Source organism: Zeugodacus cucurbitae, chromosome 3 (assembly GCF_028554725.1).
Source record: "Zeugodacus cucurbitae isolate PBARC_wt_2022May chromosome 3, idZeuCucr1.2, whole genome shotgun sequence".
NCBI classification, from domain to species: domain Eukaryota; kingdom Metazoa; phylum Arthropoda; class Insecta; order Diptera; family Tephritidae; genus Zeugodacus; species Zeugodacus cucurbitae.
Genome location: NC_071668.1, coordinates 5,735,910 through 5,758,087, shown reverse-complemented (window position 1 = coordinate 5,758,087; position 22,178 = coordinate 5,735,910). Strand labels below are relative to the sequence as shown.

General features: G+C 30.6%; 1 protein-coding gene across 10 annotated transcripts in view; it reads right to left on the bottom strand.

The window, feature by feature from the left end:
- LOC105214187 (sodium/hydrogen exchanger 3) overlaps positions 1–22,178 on the bottom strand; it is a 40,445-nt gene that overhangs the window by 12,966 nt on the left and 5,301 nt on the right. For 4 of the 10 annotated variants that reach the window (XM_054227840.1, XM_054227844.1, XM_054227846.1 and 1 more), the window contains exons 3-18: positions 18,726–18,989; positions 14,468–14,664; positions 14,119–14,239; positions 13,888–14,026; positions 13,602–13,819; positions 13,215–13,507; positions 12,951–13,076; positions 12,674–12,861; positions 11,247–11,385; positions 9,192–9,248; positions 8,840–8,923; positions 8,584–8,752; positions 7,228–7,347; positions 5,254–5,463; positions 3,050–3,262; positions 853–1,210 (exon numbers count right to left, since the gene is read on the bottom strand). In XM_054227840.1, the coding sequence (XP_054083815.1) occupies positions 853–1,210; positions 3,050–3,262; positions 5,254–5,463; positions 7,228–7,347; positions 8,584–8,752; positions 8,840–8,923; positions 9,192–9,248; positions 11,247–11,385; positions 12,674–12,861; positions 12,951–13,076; positions 13,215–13,507; positions 13,602–13,819; positions 13,888–14,026; positions 14,119–14,239; positions 14,468–14,664; positions 18,726–18,989 (2,896 nt within the window). The remainder of the gene's footprint in view (positions 1–852; positions 1,211–3,049; positions 3,263–5,253; positions 5,464–7,227; positions 7,348–8,583; positions 8,753–8,839; positions 8,924–9,191; positions 9,249–11,246; positions 11,386–12,673; positions 12,862–12,950; positions 13,077–13,214; positions 13,508–13,601; positions 13,820–13,887; positions 14,027–14,118; positions 14,240–14,467; positions 14,665–18,725; positions 18,990–22,178) is intronic. The other 6 variants (XM_011187459.3, XM_054227841.1, XM_011187460.3 and 3 more) reach the window with 6 other exon arrangements.

The window sequence follows — 22,178 nt, the reverse complement described above, 5'->3', positions numbered from 1 at the left end:
AAATGTTAAATTTTTTTTCATTTTTTTTATCTTAGTTTAAAAAATGCCTAAAATTCATACGTCTAGACCAGAATACCCCCTTAAAGCGATGTTTATCTAACCTAAAGATATCAACTAATTTATATATATTTCATAAAAGAGGAGAGAGGAATAACTATTTAGCATGATTGCGAATAATTGGTGATTGATGATCTTGAAGTAAACAATCTATTTCGTAATAATATTTTTGAAATATGGCAAAGAAAGATTTAATAAATGGTTTGGTGATTCCATATAATTGAAAAAAAAAACCATGACACACAAGTTTATCTTAAACTACATGAATATTTTAGAACAATTTGTGTTAGTAATTGCTGAAAATATGACTGCGTATGTTTAATTAGCATAAATTCATGGAGATTACATTAATTGCAGATTTTATTTATGTTGCTCTAGCATTTATCATTATTAGTTTAAATTTTTTAGTTTTGATTATTTTAATATTTTTAAAATATTTTTAATTTTAACAAACTAAGAATAGTGCAATGCCTATGAACAATGATAAAACACACAAACAATTAATAAAAAACGCACAAATACAACGCAATGCTCTAACTACCAATAAACTACTAAGAAACTATTTTTTTTAGTGAAATATAAAATGTACAGCAAATGAGACTAAACTAAAAAACGAATATTTAAATTTTACAAGCAAAAGTGTATGAAACAAATGTTTTTTTTTTTTAATAACAGGACTAAAGGAAAACAAAAAAAAAACATTAAATTATGTGTAAGTGTGTTTGGCGAAAGTGACTAAACTAAACAACAAACAAATAGAGTTGCGCGTACGCGAAACGTATATTAAATACTTACCCACTTAACTCCAACATTGAGCCACGCCGCACATTACGCCGATGGCTGGCCGTAACCGGGAAGGGACCCGAATGCGCTATATCGCCTATATTAATACCGATGCCACTATGGCCGCCGGATGTGGCCACGGAAATCGATTGTGAGCGTTTATCGAGGCGTGGATTCGCATGCGGCGGCTGTATTAACGGCATCATGGGTAGCCCGCTAATGAGTGCGCTTGCCAATGTGGGATCTGAGCCACGTGCTGAACCGGCGCCATCTGTCGGATCACCGAGACTGCTGCCACCCCTCGAACCGCAACTCTCACGCCGGAATAAACCTATGACAGACTTGGGCTGTTTAGGTTTGTTTATACCACCTTTTTTGTGTTAAATTGTGAGGGGGTTTTTGATGAGAGGATGTGCAAACATGTGGAGTTTTTTTGAATTTTTGTTTTTTGATTTGTTCGATATTCATATTTGATGAGAGTGTGCGCGTAGGAGTATTATTATATACGATTTATGTTTATTTATCATTATTATTTTATCATTAACGTTTTTTTAGTATTTGTTAAGGTGTTAAGTTTCAAAACATGTCATGTCAAGGGTAGACAGTTGCATTATCATTATTGGCATTATTATTTCATTTGGTTTTTCCGTTTTTTTTTTTTTGTTTTTTGGTATTTTGGTTTGTTTGCATAACACACATTCAACGCAGTTTACGTGGAAGAGAAGAACATAGAGGAAATCGAAAAAGGTAAAAAAGAAAGTTAAAATAAAATAAAACACAACATTAGCGGGTGTTTACAAAATTTTGACAATTGGTGCTGTAATACGTAATAATAATTGGATACGTCATATTTCAAAGCTACTCTCTAATTCACGATATTTTATGCAGATAATTTTTCTCACACACATTGCTCGATATATATACAGTTTTCCAATATTTCTTTAATAGCAAGTAAGTAGTTTTTAGTTAAAAGTAGTAAACTAAATGCGCAAATAATAAGAATTAACTGAAATCGGGAGTGTGTAGAGAACATGCAACATTTCTTTTTTATAGGATACACGTGTTAAACATTTATACTTTTTTTAATATTTTATTAGTTTAGCATTAAATATCATATTTTATGTTAAAAAAATTAAGATTTTGTACTAGGTTGCCGTTACGGAAACATATCGGTTTCAGTGGGGCTTTGAGCTATATTAATTTAAGAGCGATCTTATTTTTCTGTTAACAAGTGCTACTTAATACTATAATCAGAGAATGGCTCAATATTCTGACTCGTTGTATTCCAAGAGTCCTTAAGGGGTACACCTAGCGTGAAATTAAAAAAAAAAAAATCGATTTCATCGAAATCTTAAATAGTTTTTGAGTTATAGCAATTTAAAGAGCAGCCGCTCGGTAACAGTGAAAACGATCATTTTATATTTAAACGCGTTTTTCTCGAAACAGCATTTTCCGAATTTGCTGCAGTGATTTCTCAAAAACAAATACGAATTTTTTTTATATGTTCTATATATAGTTCTCCGTACAATGACCTATCGATTTTTGATCTGATCAAAAAACCGAATTTTGGCAGGCCAAAAACGACCAAAATTTTGGGAAAAATTCGACAATTTTTTTTAAACGACGCCATATGTCCAATGCATATTCTTGAAACATGTATGAATATATTATTAAAACTTTGAAATAATTGATAAAGTATTTTTTTTAATAAAAATTCCCAAAAATCACCTTTTTTTAGGCCATTAGGGTGTGCCCCTTAAAGAACTGAAGTTAGCTCAGTAGCTACTTCAGAAAGAAAAAGTTAAAAATAAACTTATTTTACTGTAGCACGTAATACGAAAATCAAAATCTCCGTCTCCGATCCGGCTTCTCGGATCCCTCACACTGACTTCATATTTCTTCAAATTACAAAAATCTCCGATAATTTTAATAAATATTTTCTCCTAACTTTTAAAAACTTTAAAATTTATTATCAATCAAATTTATTAAATTATCTTTTCATTCGCTTAGCTTTCACGTCTAACAATTATAATATAATATATAATTTCTCGGATATCAAGCATATACTACTTAAATACTATGCACATACATGCTGACTAATATTATATTTTATAAATAAAATACATTAATTTATATATTTTCACTTAGTATAATGTCTATCTATATCTATCTATCTGAGATATATTCAAAACTAAAAAAAAGAACTTACCCAAAAATGTAGCGCTAGGGGAATTATAAGCCAGATACTCCTTATTCGAAGCCCAAGCGGGGAATTCGTTCTGCTGTACTGCGTCGGACAGTTCGTCACCCTGCCGTTTCCACGGTAACTGCGATTCTGTAGCAGTAGGTGTTGCTACACGCCGCTCACCATCCGAATCACGTGAGATATTGTGATCCTCCTCGGGTATAGGATTCTCAGCAACTATTTCGAGTAGAATATGTAATATTTGTAGTCTTGAATTTATAAAGTATTCGGGCACCTTATTTAAAACTAATTGTATCTAGGCATAACAAATACATGTAATATTTGTACAGTTACTTGGTTAGATAGGCTTAAGCTTAATCATATTAATAAGGCTATAGGCAGTGTGCATGCAAGATGAGCAACAAAAGCGCAATTTGCATTTTTTTATTTTATTTATAAATTAACATCTTTTAGTTACATGAGTTTTGTCGTTTGATATTAGTTATCATTGCTTACATATTTTGGTTAGTATATTAATTTGAATATTGCTGCAAATAAAAAGTTAAAACACGTAAACCAAAAAACAAAACATGAAAAAGTTAACCAAACAGAATTGAATCTCGCTAAATTATAGCCATGCACAAAAATGCCATGCTCGTAGTAATTGGTGTATTTGGAGTAATTAATTACTGAACCACTGGAAACCGATTGGAGTATTTTTTTTAATATAAACGCGATTTTGAAAACTGATGTTTTTACAATGAAACAAAAAAATGATAGTTAAAATTTTGGTGTTTCTAAGTTTCTCAAGTAATAAGGAAATGAATAGGATTACCTATATACAATTAGTGGGCGAGTTCAAAGTATAAACATCAAATATATATGATGTTATATGAGGTATGAGACATAAGTACTATTAGTAACGGCAAATAAATTATCTACAAATATTCAGGATCGATAAATGTAGTGAAGGTCTTCAGCTATATAAAATTAATCTTGAGATTATAAAATGTGTTGTTGTTTTATTTCCAGAGAGAGCTCAAAATGAAAAAAGTCGCAAGATACACAAAATATGAATCCCACAATCACACCCGATGATTTGATTACCATATTGAAGACCGCATCTAGAAATTTATGTGTTTCCATGCAGTTCTTCGTGGAAACTTCACTCAGAGATTATTGACAAATGAAATATTGCACACTTTTAGGTTATGTGTTTTGGATACAATTCGAGTAAGAGGTTAATGTTTAAAATACAATAACCTGGGCATATAAATTTAGAATAGTAATGAGAGTTTTATTTGTGAATATGTATGATTGTGTCTACTCTAAAGAACAATGCAAAAATTCTAATTATACTATAAGCCAGCTATGGAAATACTCGCACAAAATACTTTTTGGTCCAAAGATTGCGCTTTATATAATATAGCCGCATGCCCGACTAACTAAAAGGTATACAAGTAAAGTCAAGGTTTTATTTTATACTAATTCTCTATACAAATTTAAGAAATCTGATAATTTCTTTTTAATTTCGAAGCCAATTGGTTAAGACTTTAGTAGATATACCTTCATAGCTGATATTAGTTGTTAAAGTATATGATTATTATCACAAATGATGTATAATGTTGCTAATTACAAACGTCGCCTTATACTATAGGCACCAACACGTTAAAGTTCTTATGGAAATATAGATGAAATGAATACATTTTGATTACAACAAACATGGATTTTCCGTTTAACCATAGGTAATTACAGTAAACTCAAATATTTAGGGCGCAGGTAAACAATTATAGTGCTGCTAAATATTTGCGCCTAAAGCAAATACATAACCGTGAGTTGTACGTATGTTTCGAATATACAATAGAAATAATAATAAATAGATAGTACATATATAAATGGAAAAATGAACGGAAAAGTCGGTAAGGAAAGTATATGTATATATGTTTCGGAAATTATACAAAGCCAAATAAGTTTTTGAACAGTAATAAACTTGATCGAAAAAAATAGTTTTTGAAAAAAAACACAGCCAGTAAAAACGCCAAATGCTTTTGAGCAACAGTGTACACAATGCGTGCTTTAGGCTGGCAGTCGTTGCGACGAGATTTCGAAAACATATGTATGAGTATTTTTACACTAAATTGCAAAGGCGAAATCTACATAATTTAATTTAATTTATTTGTTTTTTATTTGTTGTAGTACTGGCTGTACTAGTTGTTATAAGCCTTTACCAATGCACTGGTAGGAACGATCCCGCCGCCAAGGCAAACTTGATTCGGCCGCTGTCGGCCCCATGTCGGGTGTTAGCAATTTCTCAGGGCTGCCATTCTCACTCTTCGATGTCGAATAATGCTGTACAATGCGCGCCTTCGATGCATCGAAACCGGGTAAGTTCTGTATGTGCGCTATAAGTGAATTATTATTGGCTAGATCCGAATCCGCTGTACACATTTCCATATGATTGATTTTTTTAATGTTTTATGTCAAACGTGTTTTTGGTTTTTTTTTTAAGTCCCAATTGTTTATGTTGGCATTTGTATTGTTGGTGATTATGTTGTTACCATAGTTTTAGTTTCACAAAATTATTAATTTATTTTGTGTTTGATTTGGTTTGCGTGTTCATAAATATTTCATTGTGGTTTGCCAATTGTATTGATATATTTACAATGTTTTTGAAACATCTCAAATCGTTAGATTAATATCAATATTTAAGTAGTACGTGGTAGCATTTGATGCACATTTTTTTTTTTTGAATTTTAGAAACAAATGAAAAATATAGAGAAGTGTTTGTGAAAAAAAAGAATATTTTTGTTAGATTTTTTAATACTGTTACTTTTGTAATAGAAAGGTTAGTAAAAATTCATAAAGAACTATAAACTCATATCGAATTCAATGCTAAACAGGCCATTTCCAGATATGAAATAATTAGCCTGTAATTGAATTTGTGCAATTGTGTAAGTAAAAGTTTAAAATACAAAAAAATAAAATAAAATAAAAATATTTAAATATTTTATATTAGGCCACAAAAAAGGTTTTAGCGTATTCAGTAAGTTGGCCAATTATTTTGTCGGCGTGGTCTACTACAAGCAGCAACATATTAATTTGAATGTAGATCGGCTACAAAACAGATCTCCGTAGCTAATATATCTCTAAATATAAATCAAAAATAATAATTAAAAAAAAACCTTTGGAGGCTTGCTACTCTCTTTCAACAATTTCATTTTGCAAGTTATGCTAGTCACTTTTTATGTTCACAACCATAAAAACAAATCTGGAAATGGTCTGATTATAACTTAAATTTTATTTTAAATTTTAATAACTAATTTGTACACTATAATTTTATAAAAAAAAAATTATTCGTGAAATGCTAACTTTCTCATTGTGGTATCGTTCAAATTATTGCCTATCAAATTCACAGCCTTGTTTCAGATTATTTCCGAATTGCGTTCTGCGAGTTCGTATGTAAAAGTGGCATTTTTGTGTAAATGAAAATGCGAATAAAAAATCAAGCTAAAAAAATACATATAATTGTATATTGTACTTATGCCAGAAATTTCATGGTTCATGCTATATTAAATTATTATTAATAATTTCTTTTTTTTTTGCAAGTACCCTGGCATAAACGCACAATATACAAATATATTTTTCCGTTAAAAATTTTTGAAAATTATAATTATGCAACAAATTTGTATAAAAGATAACTGTATTATTTCTGGTACTAAGCAAACTGTTAATTGATAAAATTTAATGTTTAAAAATTCATAATTTAGCAAAATAAAACAAAACAGGGGTGAGTTAAATTCTTCTTCAAATCAAGAGCAACAATAAGCGTTAATGTTGGGTAAAAGTTGAACAAAGGTATAGTAAGTAGAATATTAGCGTTTATGCTGTTTATTGTAGTAGTAGAGGGTACATAGATTTGATCAACAAATTGCTACATACGCACACACACACACACACACAGAGCTTACTGCTCCAACACATACAATAGCAACGCTTCCACAGCATGTTGGTGAGTGGTGTGTGTGTATGCGTATACGCTAGCAAATACATTATTAATTAATTAAAAATTAAATCATAAAATGTATTTTACAAAACTATTCTTTAATATTACTAAATAATAAATGTAATTCGACTAAATAAAATGAATGCATTCACTGCATATGTATGTAGTACTAAGTGTATGCAAGTGAGTGTGTACTTACGCGAAGACTTTGCTGTGAATGTTAAACCGTCATCCCAATCGTCGCCGCTCACAACTGTCACCTCGTTCAGTTTACTCAGATTATCTTCTCCTGATTCATTAAGAACATCGTTAATATAATCTTTATATATTTATATACAGTATTTAAAATGTATGGTATATGATTTTTATTTATTTTTTTTTGGATGTGTTTGAGAGATTATGAGTATCCAATAGGTCCGCAAAGGTGTGCAAGCAAAAAGGAAAGCAAATATAAGGAGAGAAAAAATTTCGCCAATATGTAGTGAAGTGCTAAATTTTCGTTAAATGCGAATTAACTATGCTAAGTAATTAACATTTTTTGCTTATTTTTTTTATATAATATAATAATAATTAATTGAGAAATTGAGAAAAATTAATTGGGTAGGGAAAATTATTTGTGGAAGTTACAATGGTGGAAATTAAAGTAAAACTGGTTGGAAGTGAGAACTCTCGAACCGTTTTTTTAATTTTTTTTTTACTTTTTCAATAGTAAATTTTGTGAATTTGATGATAAGCAAACTATGCGCAGTTATATTGTTTCAAGGAAAAGCTGTGCCTAGATTTGTTTGAAATATATTTTTGGTTAAACATTTTTGGTGCCGTCGATTTTTAAACTGAACTTTTGAAACTTTTTAATTTTGAATTGTAGCATTAAAGCTCATGGTGTTACAGAAGAAAGTAAAAGAAAATTGAATGAAATGCCTAGATAATATATTTTACTATATTACTGGCTTTAATTTGAATAATATTCGAAGTTCATTCCTCATATAAGTGGTGTGTTCAAAAAATAACTGAAGTTAAACGATATAGAATTTCACTAGCTTGCAGAGTTCAATTGTCAATTGGTTTTTATTATTTGATATATATGTCGCTGAGGTCTTTATCGTAGGCTATCCGAAAAATCGAGTTGGAGAAGTGTTTTGAAGATTGGAAGCATTGGTGGCAGAACTGCAAAGTATCAAATGGGGACTATTTTTAAGGCAACAACATCAATGTATACGGTGGAATAAATATTTTTTTCAAAAAACGAAAATTCCCGTTATTTTTTGAACATGCCTTCTATACTAAAAAAATGCAATTATAACCAAAAATTATTTTACTTTACAAAATGCTACTAGTTTTCGTTAGGGCTACTCAAGCTATTATGAACATATGTATCTGCTAATACATAACTGCTCTCAATAATTTCATTTTTTTGATATATGATCCAAGTTTAAGGAAAAGCAAAAGTTTACTTCAAATTTAATTCCACTACCCTTTAAAATTTTATAATCACTTGAAAATCTTTTTGATTTTTTTTTTTTTTGGTATTTAATTTACTTTTTGGCACATTTACCTATTTCTAATCTACGATATTTGTTAAGTGAATTGTGATTATGTTTTCTGATTAGAATTTTGCGAAATTGTTGTTTCGTTTTGTTCGTACCATGCGTAAATTGTTTCGTTGTGCCATTCTGTTGGAAGTCGTGAAAAGAGACGTGATTCTGTTTAACACCCTCTGGTTGCTGTAAATAAAAACGATGCGTTACTTATAACTTAAATACTTATCTGTGTGTTGAAAGCAGTTAAAATTTCATAAAATAACGGCTTACCTTACTAGCGCCACGTTTGCTGCGCTTGTGATGTTTCCGATCGTTGAACATACGTCGGAAGTTCATTTGCATTTTGTAATTTACCTGCAATGTGTTTTAATTAGAAGTGAATTTGTATTATTACATATGCGATTATGGCTATCTGATATTATCCAAGCGGATGCATATTGTTGCAACGCTTGTAAACGATTTTTTATAGCTATTCAGACTTGCTTTACAAATTTTTACATTTTTTACAATTAGCACATTGAGTTTTGGTTATGTGGCGGTGCAAGTTAACATTGCAGAGATTTGTCAAATATCGTCTTATTTGGAGTTAGGGCTAAACTACTATTTTTTTATTCGGACTTACCTGCGTAGACAAATCTCTGTCGTCTACTGCGTGTCGGCTATAACTAAGGCGGCGGTGCTGTAAAATAAAAATGCAATTCACAAGGTATTAACGACACGATTTTGGTTTGAGTTTTGTGTTTTTGCTTTGTAGGGAAAACACTAGGCTTACACTAAGAGTTTAAAAATTATTTGTTTTTAGCTTGCAACAACTATGCTACTACATATGTATATTCAAAGGAAAGTAGTAGCAAGAGTAAAGGCGTAAAGTTCGGCTATACATTTATTAAAATATTAAAAATTGTTTAAATGTAAATTTACCAAACTTTCTCGGACATTTATTTAAATTTTAATAATTTTATATTTTTGTATACCAAAAATTACAAATTTTACATTTAAATAATTTAATAAATAATTCAAAAAGCACTTTTCACTGCATAATATATTTGTATATAACGTTAATAACAAAACTTTTAAAAATAGCAAAAAATTCTATAATTAAGAAATATGTGTTTCTGAATCAATACAAAATTTATATATTGAAATAGTTCAGTTTTATGTGTATTGTTTATTAAAATAAGGCACGGTAAGTTTTGGCATAATACATAAATAAAATAATATAGCCGTCCTTATTAGAACACTTCAAAGTGTTGTCGTTGAGATTTGAGGTTAATTTAGAACTCATTTTTGTTTCCAGGACTTTTATGGGTGTCATCAACTGATATCAGCAAATAGTGGGTAAGTAAAAATAATTTGTGTTAAATAAAATTGTGCATATGAAAGCTTTGAATTACGTGTGAACTAATAATGTAAGTGCAAAATTAGTAAGAAAGCTCCAAATATGAATACAAAGAACATTGACGGCTGCACAAAAACGTTAAGAACATGTTTTCGAACTGACACTAACAAAATAGTTGTGCTAAATCGATTTATCGATGCTTTAAGAATACCTAATCGACTGAATTACTGGGTAAACTTTTTTTCTTAGAAAGCTTTAAGCTGTTTTATGAGGAATGGTGATCTGATAGTGATCTATGGACGATCTGTTATATTTCTCGTATGGTAAGAACAATTGGCAGTGGTTCAGTCAATGAGGTATCGAAAAGACAAATAAATTAATTTTTGTCTACAAATATAAAAAGTGTTCTAAAACTGTTATTTTTTGAAAATTATATGTGTTTGTAGATAAATACACATATTATAATATATTTTATACAAACAAATATAGTTAAAAGTTTTGATAAAAATTACACATAAATACAACATGAAAAATGAGCTGATTATTAATAAGATATAATTTAAATATTCTTTTTTTAATTTAACACATTATTTAGTTAAACACATTAAATTAAACTTTGTTTATTAATTATTTGAAACTTTGTTTAGAATATTTGTTCATAATTTATAATATAGACAATTTCTATTTTTATTAATTTTTTTTTAGGAGCTTTGAATAATATTAAAAAATACTGACAACAATTAACAACCAACAGAGTAAATAGCAATAGTAAATGGATGCAAATTGTTTGTAAATAAAATGACCAATTTTAGCCATACCATTTGCATTGATGCCTGTTTTTTCGATTTTTCAATAATTGACATTGAAGACATTTTAGTTTTGATATCCCGATTATTTTCAGATAAATTCGTATATATATATGTATAAATATATTTTATTTCGCGTATAGCGATATGATGAAACATAAAAAGAGAAAAGAAAACATTTCAATTTCGGCGCATAAATTAGACGTATTATATAATATACTATCTGTTTTAAATTAAAATAATATATATAGTACATAATATACAAACTAATAAAAGCTTTGTAAGCTGTATATGATATATGTTTAGGAAGAGTAAGAAAGTGGTGTGGTGTAAATGTATGTATATATAATATATGAAGCGAAAATGTTGAATAGTTGAAAACTATATATTAACTTATATGTATGTGTACACGTAAATATTGTTTTTTAATACGGTGTAATTCGTACTAAGTTCAGAGGTATAAGCTATGCTACAAAACTTTTAAAATAAAAATAAATAAATAATTAAAATATTTAAAAAATGCTATACAAACCCTTCTATATGGTTTCAGCTCCTCGGCAAGCAGATGATGTATTTTTGCATCTGTAAGATCCTTCTTCGATGGATTATAGTCCAACTCGTGCATATCGAGATTGCGTGAGCAACTATTATCCAGATTTGTAAGGCTTGGACTGTTTTATAAAAAAAAATTAAGAAAATTATATAAAAATTTGTCTCAAATTATTAGCATAAATTTATATTTTTAATATTTTCAAAAGCATGGAAAAGGTGTTCAATTTGATTTTTTTTTAAAGAATATTAAAAATTTATCAACACAATACTTTTCAAAGAATTTTTCATTGTTTACAAAATGTTAAAATTTGTAAAATTTTTATTTTATAAAGTTTAATTTTTTTTTTTATTTTATAAAATTTTTAATTTTATTTATTTTATAAAATTTTTAAATTTTTCATTATTTATTACACTCTTGCCTTAACAATGCTTTTCGAAACTACATACTTTTAATGCGATGAATTTTATATAAAAAACACAACAGGAAGACAATGCGTGAGGTGAAAGTATATATCAAGTGTTCTACATAAGGTTAAAGTTTAGTTCATACAATATTTATTCAAAAACATAATAAAGTAAACGAATTTTAGTTACAGTGCATATTTTATGGAAATCTGTTCATATATGTACATATTTCCGTGTTTGAGGTTTTTTTTTATTTTTTGTTTATTTATGCAAAGAAAGTAGAACACAAGAAAAGGCTTTGACTCACAACAAAAGCATTCTTACATTCATTGGAAACTGTTATATATAACTACTATTAATTAAAGTGGGAGTTCTAGGGAATGCTACTCAGAGGCAAAGAATAGAATGTAGCTTATGCTTACTCGGTAATTTTTAGAATGCACGTATCAGATATTTCTTATGCTTTTGCGGTTGATTTTTTTTCTAAGCAAAATATTATTCACATTCGTGGGAGCATAATAAAAAATAGCAGTGTACTAATGACTCATAAAAGCCGCCTGCGAATCTATAATGGCAACTTAAATTTATGATTTTGAATAAACAATAATTGAAATAAAAATCTTAACAAGGGAGCTGTGATTACTCAACACTGAGGTTACGCACGCTACTGTAATTTTGTTAACTGCTAATAGAGTTCATTCCTACAATTTAATTAAAAATAAAAATTAATGAAAACGAGGTATTTTCTAAAGTACCAGAGTTACATGCTAGCTAACAGTAATGTCACTACAAACAAATATAATTAAAATAGCCATATTTAATTACTACGGGAGAGTATTTAAGTTCCAAATAAAAGCTGAAAGCAAATTAAATTAATTTAAAATTAAATCCATCTCACAAGTCAGATATTTTGTTTTTGTTTTTTTTTTTTTTGCTTTTATCTCGACATGCACATATTTTTTTCTTTATTTTTTTCTTTGAATTGTTCCAAAATTCGTTTACCATGTTGTGTAAATAGTTGGCGGTGCCCACCTTCCACCAATACAATTACTGGTGTAATTTCTGAATAGAGCACTCATCGATTCGGTGGCCGTAATTTGTCCGATTGTAGATGGATTACGACGCATCACCTCCATTGCATCACGCATCGTGAGTTTTGAGTATGTTTCAATGATTTTCGGTTCAGCGCCCTTTAAAATGAGTGACAAAATAGTTAATGTAAATTATTTTTATTAATTTTACCGCAAATAACAAAATATCCAAAGTGTTTTCCTATTACCTTCAAATCTCTGATCACCAGTGGTCGGATGAAGCGGTTATCAAAACGCTTAAATTTATCGCGCACATTATAATTGCCAGTCTTGCCGATAATATCTTCAATTCCAGCCATTAAATGGTCCATAAACTGTAGAGGATTTGAATAAATTAATTTTAATATTTTAAGCTAAAATTTTATTTTAAGAATTTTTTATGACCAATTATTATTCGTTAGATTATACTCGGACATTACCATAACATATGTTAGTGTGTTCGTGAAACTTACCCGTTCGTGTATGCGTTCATTCATAGTTGGCTTTCGCTTACTTGCTCTTTTCACATTCAACATCTTCACCAGTGGCTTTATCGTGATGCCTTGCAGGAAAACCGTAAAATAAATCACCGCTATTGTGGTTGTCACATACATATCCTTCTGCTTGACAATACGCTCATCAACCAGCAGCACCAATGCGAAGGCGACCGCACCACGCAAACCGCCATACGACATGACAAACTGATCGACACGTGACAACTTGTGCAAACGGAAACGATTCGCTAACGCCGATAATATCACAACGCCTGTGAATACAATATACAAATATTATAAACATATAAACATTATATATTTAAACGTTATAAACATAAGGTGAAAAGGACAATGGGAATTACGTACCGAACACACGATACACCGAACAAAATGTGATAGTCAACAGCACAAAGGCAGTATTCCACACGTGATTATTGTTGACTGTTGCTACACCAAGGAACATGAATATGATTGTTTCCGATGAACTGGATAACATTTTGAGTGCGTATTTGATGGTTGTATGTGATTTTTGTGAAATATTCGCTTCAACATAGTTTTTCATTGTGATGCCACAGAAGGTAATACTGGAGAACAATTAAATTGACATTTGCTTGTAATCTTTCGTTATGTGATGAAAACGATTTTTACTTACGCTAAAATACCGCTCATGTGGAATATTTCCGCATTGAGATATGCCAAATATGCCATTACGAAAATGAATATTGGTTCAATGACGCGCACATGATCGGTAAAACGCGTCACCAAACCAGTAAGGAAGCCCCAAATGATGCCTGGTATAAGTTAAAATTTATTTAATGGCTAGTACAAGTTCATATATAATATTCCACTAATTTGATGCAAATAAACGTAATGTAATACTTACCAATAACTGTACCGCCAATGGCAACCACAAAGAATGAACCTACACCACTCGCTATATCTTGAGCTATTATATTTGATATGCCGATTTCGTTGTATACTTCCATCATATGATACATTACGACCTGAAATGGAAATATATTTTAATATCGAGTCTTATAACTGTCAGGAGATTTTCGAAAAAAAGTCGTAAAATACGTTTTAAGATGAATTTGGAACGTTTTCATAAATAGATTCAATACATGAAGAAATATATATAACAAATAAATGAAATGATACCATATGAATGAATTATATGAATGATAAATGAATGATTACCATATTCTGCAATCAAACTGATTTTTTCAACTTACTGTCACAGCATCGTTCAACAACGATTCGCCAAACACCACTATATACAGCACCTCGTTAACATGGATCTCTTCGAAGACTGCCAAAACGGCGACAGGATCAACAGCAGATATAAGAGCAGCAAAGAGAAAGGTATCCAAAAACCGTGGAACTTCGGGTCCAAAGAGACCGGTTAGACCGCATCCCCAAAGTGAGAGACCTTTAAATAAATAAAAAGTATATACGTTTAAAGATTTATAATTTAAAGCTAATTTTTCTATATGATAATCATACAGCTGTAGTCACATATGATTTTGAAAATTTTAGACATGAAAAACGTGAAACTTCTTTGTAAAAACAATAACAACAACTACCAATTGTTCAACATGTTGCCAGCCATGTACAAGAATAGTCTTTCGAAAACTACAAACTGCTTTTCTTGTATGTTTCTGCTACTTTCCTACGCAGCTTTCACAACTTGCAGGCATGCAAGTACGTGTGTCTAAACAAATACATATGTATGCATTTGAATGAAAATCATGTTAGCTACCATATTTTATGATTTTGACGCACGTGCAATGACTTCAAATTGAAATGGGCGTATGTTGTTGTATTTGTATTGATGCCAAGGGGTCACAGAACAGTCAAGTGCCAGATTCCGGATGCAACGTGAGTGGTTATGCATTTGATAAACACACAACCAAATGTATTCATGTTGACTTTACTAAGCATTTTTCTGCTGTCACTGACAGTTGTAGTGTTGTAACAAGAGCAGAGCAGGTATAAAAATGCAGAAGCGACTGGTGTCAGTAGATAAATTATTTGATATGAGACCTTGTTTGAATATAAAAAAAAAACTTAAAAGTGTTTCTTCAACTTTGTTGGTATGGTTATAAACTGTTAGCAGCACAGTGATTCTCAGAATTTTAACTGCTTTGTGAAAGTCGAATATGTTGCATGCTTTCATGTTATGCATTATTTGATGAAAGTATATAATTTTATATGTCTAAATATCATTTTACACTATATAAATTGCTTCTATAAAATATATGCAGAAAAAGTTCAGTTTTCATTATTTCTTGACTTCTTTTAATTTCTAGTTTTATTTGTGTTTATTCACTTAATATAAAAAAAATATTAAATGTTTACTCATTGCAAAAGCATGTAAAAATTACATTTGTACACACATATAAGCAAACACTATCAAATTGCTATGACGATTGCATTATTCATCGTAAGTGTAATGCATTTAAAGTTGCTAAGTTGTTTAGACACATGTGAGTAGCTAGCCAATAAAATGTTTCTGGCAAAGTACACATACAACTTGATAATAAATAAACTATTTACTGATTAATTAATAGTTTATTATTGTTAAGCGCCAACGATAAGTTAAGTGAAAGTGCAGCTGACAATAGATATTACACACGTACACATTAATGATACTTGTAAGTACACACAATCAATTAGAGATTATTAACGAGTTCATTGTAAATTACGTCGAGATCACAGCTAAGGCGACACAGTGCATATCTAATATTTAATGTGGTAAATTTATATGAAATGGCTATCAATGTGATAGAAAACTGAATCGTGCAACTTACTGCCAATACAGAGAATGACACAAACGAGTCACGAATTTTTTTTATGCTAGGAAAAAATTCATTTTGCTTCCATTGTACCGCTGTAATTTATTTGCTGTATTGCTCAAAAATTGTAAACTATTTTCCGCTTTCATTCGCTACACGTGGGATGAATGGAAGCCGCTGAGCAATTTTCCATTCAACGTCAGTCAAAAGCGGCACCAACGTCAAACTGTTGCATAACTGTTGGCCTTTTGCGTTTTCACTATTAATGCATTTACGTTATAATAGACATATTTTAATGTGAGAAAAAAAAAACTGATTTGTCAAAAGCGATTTTCCCCAATGAAACTGCGCAGCCTTGCCCATGAAAATGAAAATGAAAATGCTGACCAATCACAATTTTGTCACTGAGCAGGTGCTGATGGACGAACGGTTAAATGCATTTAAATTATGCGCTGACATACAAATTTGTAGCTGCATGCTTGAGTGAATATATTTGCCAAAATTTAATAATTTCATAATTTTTTTTATTTAATTTTTTTTTGTAAATTTTTCAACATTTTGAAACACTTTAAGCGAATATAGCCTAAGTAATAACTATTAAGCGGATTATTACTTTCACAGTAAGAATAATATTCGCTTTCTTCTTCTTGCCAGTTAACCATACGAACAAATTAATATACATACATATATATTTTGATGGAGCTAAATAGCTAGCATATAGATATATGATGCTAGAAATAGCATGTACTGCATAATAAAAGAAAATTGTATTGCATTCAAGAAAATATTTTTCCAGCTGCGCGACATAAAGACACCACACCACGTTGCACGTGCCGAAGATGAGCGCAATTTAGTGCTTTTGTGCTTTGAGTTTTTTTTATCGCTTTGACTTCTTGTAATCATAATTTACGCTCGTCAAGAAATATAGAGCGAATTATTTCAGAGTTAAAAATAAAATATTACTTATATTATTAGAACTACAAGCTATTATCATTATGAGAAAGCTGAATTGGTTCTCTATTCCAAACAAATGATCAAATCAAATGAAGCTTTTCCTTCCCTCTCTCTCCGTCGCCCCTCAGCAGGCAGGGGCGAACAAATTTATACGAATGATAGATCTAAAATCCGTGAAGTTTTCATCAAATTTCGTCGCGAATACTTTCTTAAAAAGGATCCTTTGAACCGTGCAGGTAATAAAATTTAACACCTAACAAAGTTTGTTTCTTTACGGCTTTAAGAAAAAAATTGCTATCTATTAACAATTATTGCAGAATTGAGTAATTGAATTTCAATTGAACGCTGCGATTGTATTGAACTTTGAAGCGAATAGCTATAATTTAAACTTTTTTGTGATCATTAAGCCATGTCGTTCCATTTAATAATAACAACAGGGAAGCATACTACTTCTATTTCCATCTAAACGACCCATTTCCTTACTGACTTTGCTCTCGAGAGTCTTTCTAAAAATTACTTAATAAACAGAACGAAAAATCAACAAACAAACAGACCAAGCCCCTCCGGCTGCGAGTTGTTGCTGTTGCTGGTTTTAAGCTGTGAACACACGCTGCTGTTGCCCCGCTACAAACGTGTGTGTGCTTACTTGGGAAAAGCAAATAAAACTACTATAAATGCAATGGCAAAGTGCATTCATATTGCACATTATGCATGTGCATGGTATACTCGTAAGCTGACATAATAAAAAAAATGCAAACAAACAAACACAAACAAATAAGTACAAGTTTTGTTGACCGTCTGACTGGCAGCGGCGCATGTACTCCGTTGATGGCGCTTCATATTTCACAATCGCATTAAGCAATTTGTTGGCATGCACCGCAATTAATTGAATTGAAGTGCATGGATGCCGCCACACAGCAAAATGGATCGAGTAAGGCATACGCAGCAAACAGTGCGTAACATTTAAGATGAAATGGTAATAACTCATAAGCCAATAAATAAATGATCAAAATCTTTAACTATGATTTATATTGATTAATATTGTCAATAAAATAGAGTATCTAAATATTGTAACATATGGGAACTGCTTAATGTACTCAATTAATATATCGGATCTTCCTAATTTAGTAAATTAACATATAGAGGCTTCTCTTTTAGTAAATAAACATATAGGAACCTTCTAATTGGTTCAATTAAAATCTAGAAACTTCTTAATTTATTCAATTAACATGTACGAACTTCTTAATTTTGTCCATTTATATAAAGGAACGAGTTAATTTAATCAATTAATACACAGGAACCTCCAAATTCTCTCACTTAATATATAAGAAACATTTAATTTTGTCAATCAACATTTAGGAACCTCAAGCCAATTAACATGTGGGAACCGCTTAGTCAATGAACAAAAAGGAACCGCCTAATAGTTTCAAGTACTATAAAGTAGCCACAAAATTGAGTCAATTAACATATAGGAACTTCTTAATTTAGTAAATTAAGATAGAGAAACCGCGTAATTTATTTTTAAAATGTGGGAACAGCATTATCTTGTCAATTAACATAAAGGATCCGCGTAATTTAATCAATTTATCGGCGAAATTTATTATGTAACTTTCTTGAAAGACTTGCGCAGCTAATTTTCGTTTGCTTTAGCCTTGCTTCTCATATCAGTTTTACAATTTAAGTATTTTTTAATGTCAGGCTTTAATAGTTAAGTCTATATACATATACATTTTACACTTACCAATGGTTGCAGTATTGAAGACAGTACCGATGCCAGCCATCAGTAGGATTGTGCCCAAATTGTCGAAGAATAAACGATTCGGCATAAAGTAGCCAGCATCCAAGATAATCGGCGGCAGCATATAGAAGAAGAATGTATTGGGTGTAAGCGGTGAGACGGCGACATCCGTACAGAAATACAGCACAAAACCAATAATAACACCAACAACGATCAGCAAACAGGACTCGGGGAAGATGAGATGCAATTTCGGTGTCATGTGAAAACCTGCAACAAAGTAGAAAAATATATATTTTTAAGACACCAGATATCAGAACACGCATAAAGTGGCAGGTAAAGTGGTAAATAATACAAATTAGCTATATAAATAGCTGAGTAGCCAGTGGAGTAGTAGAGTACTACAGGACTGCAACATTAAGTGACTCTTATTTACTTAATACAACAAGAAATCTAACGAAAGTATTGAGTGTTTCGGCAAATACATAAATACATACATTTTACATTCAACAAGGGACAAGCAAATATAATCAAGTATGTACACAAAAAATATATATATATTAATATGACAACCTACAAATATATATACCCGTACATTGTATGTTATCATTTCCTCCCTTAGCCAACTAAACAAGTGTTTAGACGATTTAGAATCGACTTTATAGTATTATTTATATTTGTCGGTACATTTATTATGTATGCATATACTATATGCGCATTTTCTTTGAATGTTTTTCTTTTTTTTTTGTTTTGCTTTCAACGTTACTACTTTGCTTTGGTTTATTGATTTTTATTGTTCTTGAATATGTTTACGAATCCACTTGAAATATCTGCACACGAAATAAATTTACTTGAATGTATGTAAAAGTGTGTCTGTTCAAAGGCAATTTGCAGAATATCTCAATTCACCCACAACTGGAAATTAGACATACGAGGTGTGTTCAAAAAATAATGGGAATTTACGTTTTTTGAAAAAAAAAAATATTTGATCGTCTACGCCTCCAAAATAGTCTTTATTCGACTTTATATTATTATGCACTTAAGCTAGCGGTTTTTCCAATCGTCCAAACACTTCTCAGACTCGATTTTATTTGAGATAGCGATTTCTCTTATGTTTGAACTACAACGGCACTTTATTCTTAGGAATAGTAAAAAGTTACCGAGTATCAAGGTTTTTAGAGTATTATAACAATTCCCGTTATTTTTTGAACACACATCGTACGCAGTCGGTGACTTAACAATCTTTAAAACGCTTGAGTTCATACTTATACCCAGAGGTATAAATCAAGTTTTATACAGCTTGCTAAGAGATTGATGTATTTGAGAAGACATAGCCCGCCTTTAATTAATTGTATGGAATTTTGTATTAAAAGTGCATGTTAAACCAAGAACATATGCTGTTATATGAATACTATTTACACTTGAGCGGTTCATTCATGCAAATTATAGCTTCGAAACGATTGTGTCTTAAAGCGGTAAAGGTTTCGTCAAAAACTAATCATGAACTGGCTCACTAGTCATCCGTTTTGTACTAGTTCGATTTGTTGTAATCATCAAATGAACAGTTATACGGTTGTTTCGGAAACTGTCGAAATTTCCACTGTATAATGAAAATGTGTAAGCTTACAAGTGGCAAAAGGTAGAGCATGTGAAGTGTTTTGGATACGGGTATCTGCTGAAATGGCAATTTTTTCATCAAGAAAATGCAGGCCAATGATAAACTACGCAATAATCAGGTCAATGTTGGAAATATGCTCAAGAGGAAACCAAATCAAATATACTAAATCTGATTAAAAATATGCTTGTATAAAGCTTGAAAATACCCAAGTATGACAAAGAAATTTTAGGGAAACAATTAGTTTAAAGAGTACATATTAACTCTGGAGCATAAATGCTTTCAAGTGCCAATTATTTGACTAAAAAAAATATAAGCTAAAATTTCGATTGATTTTATGTGAAAACTTGTGTATAAATTAAATAACAAATTATTGTTGCCACAACAATAAAGCCATGAATCATGTTTTGACATTTATGCATGTAAGCGTACTTCGGTAGGAAAACAAAATAATAAATGACAGATTTATTTTCCAACTCATTAGGCGAAACCAGTGTGTAATGGAAAGAAATATTACAATACAAAGCAAATAAATATTTGGATTTTGAAAATGCAATTGGTTGCTATTGTGCTTTGCACGTTCACAAACCAAATTATCTGAAATATATAATTTTGCACTCAAAATATTATTTTAAATTTATTTGCTTGTATACGATATAATAGAAGCATTTTGCTAACAAAATTTAATAGCTCTGTACTAAGTTGTTATGGCCTGTCATTTAGTTTTTCTTTAAAATTTTTGAAATCCATTGATTCTTAAGTGTCTTTAAATTATTTATTTTTAAAGATTTTTTGGCGAAATTTGTGAAAGATTGCAGCACTCAGATTCGCATTAATGTAACGACGGAAAATCGTAACCGAAATTGCATAGCTGTGAAATCCCTGACAAAGCCGTTTACTGCACATTCAATTTGCGCAAGATTACCAAAACAACAAACAGAACCAGCAGATAATAAATACGAGTATGTACACTGGCAAACTAGCAAATTTGGTTGCCAAAAGGTAAATACATAAACCACTCCACGACATAACCAGACAGCAAAGTGTGGTAATATCAGAGCATATTGGAGGTTGCCAAGTGTAAAAATTTGTATATATAGCATGGGCATGCACCCATTTGGTTTTGTGTACAAGCATTTCAAACTGGAACACGCAACCGACAAAAGTTGTTAGTATTTATGTGTTTTCATTTTTTTTGTTGTTTTTTGTTGTTTTTTTTTTTTAGTGTAGCGTGTTGTGTTGCCTGTATGGTGTTGGAGGCGTGAATGTCCTTGAAATGAAATGCGAAAGCCAAGGACAACTTATTTGACAAATAGACACTGTGCAAATGGCATAAAATCTATAAAGCTCATGCGTCAACACTAGTTCAAATTTAGTCAATAATGCTTTGGGTATGTTAAATAGCAATTTACTAACTTTTATAATAGTTTTAGCAATTTCAAATAATAGTAATATTGTATTTTCATAAAATACAAAGTTTGAGTAAAAGTTTATCGATTAAATTTAGGCTTTTGTATGGCATGGTCTATCCCCGAACTGTGTTAGCAGTGTTATTTATGCGCTTAGTCACCGTTATCGTGTTATTGACATAGCGACGTCACGATTTTCATACCCAAAACCGATAAAATTTACGCAAAGGCATGAAAAGTGCAACATTTAAACACGCAAGGCTGTTATTACTGTTACTAGGGTAGAGTTATTGTATTAGCATACATTTAGGCGTACGGGCCTATTTAACACGCATTATACAAAGCAAATTATTTATAATTTGTTTGTTGTTTTTTTTATTTTACGCAAAATTTGCACAATAATACTATATATGATATAAATATATATCTAGCTTA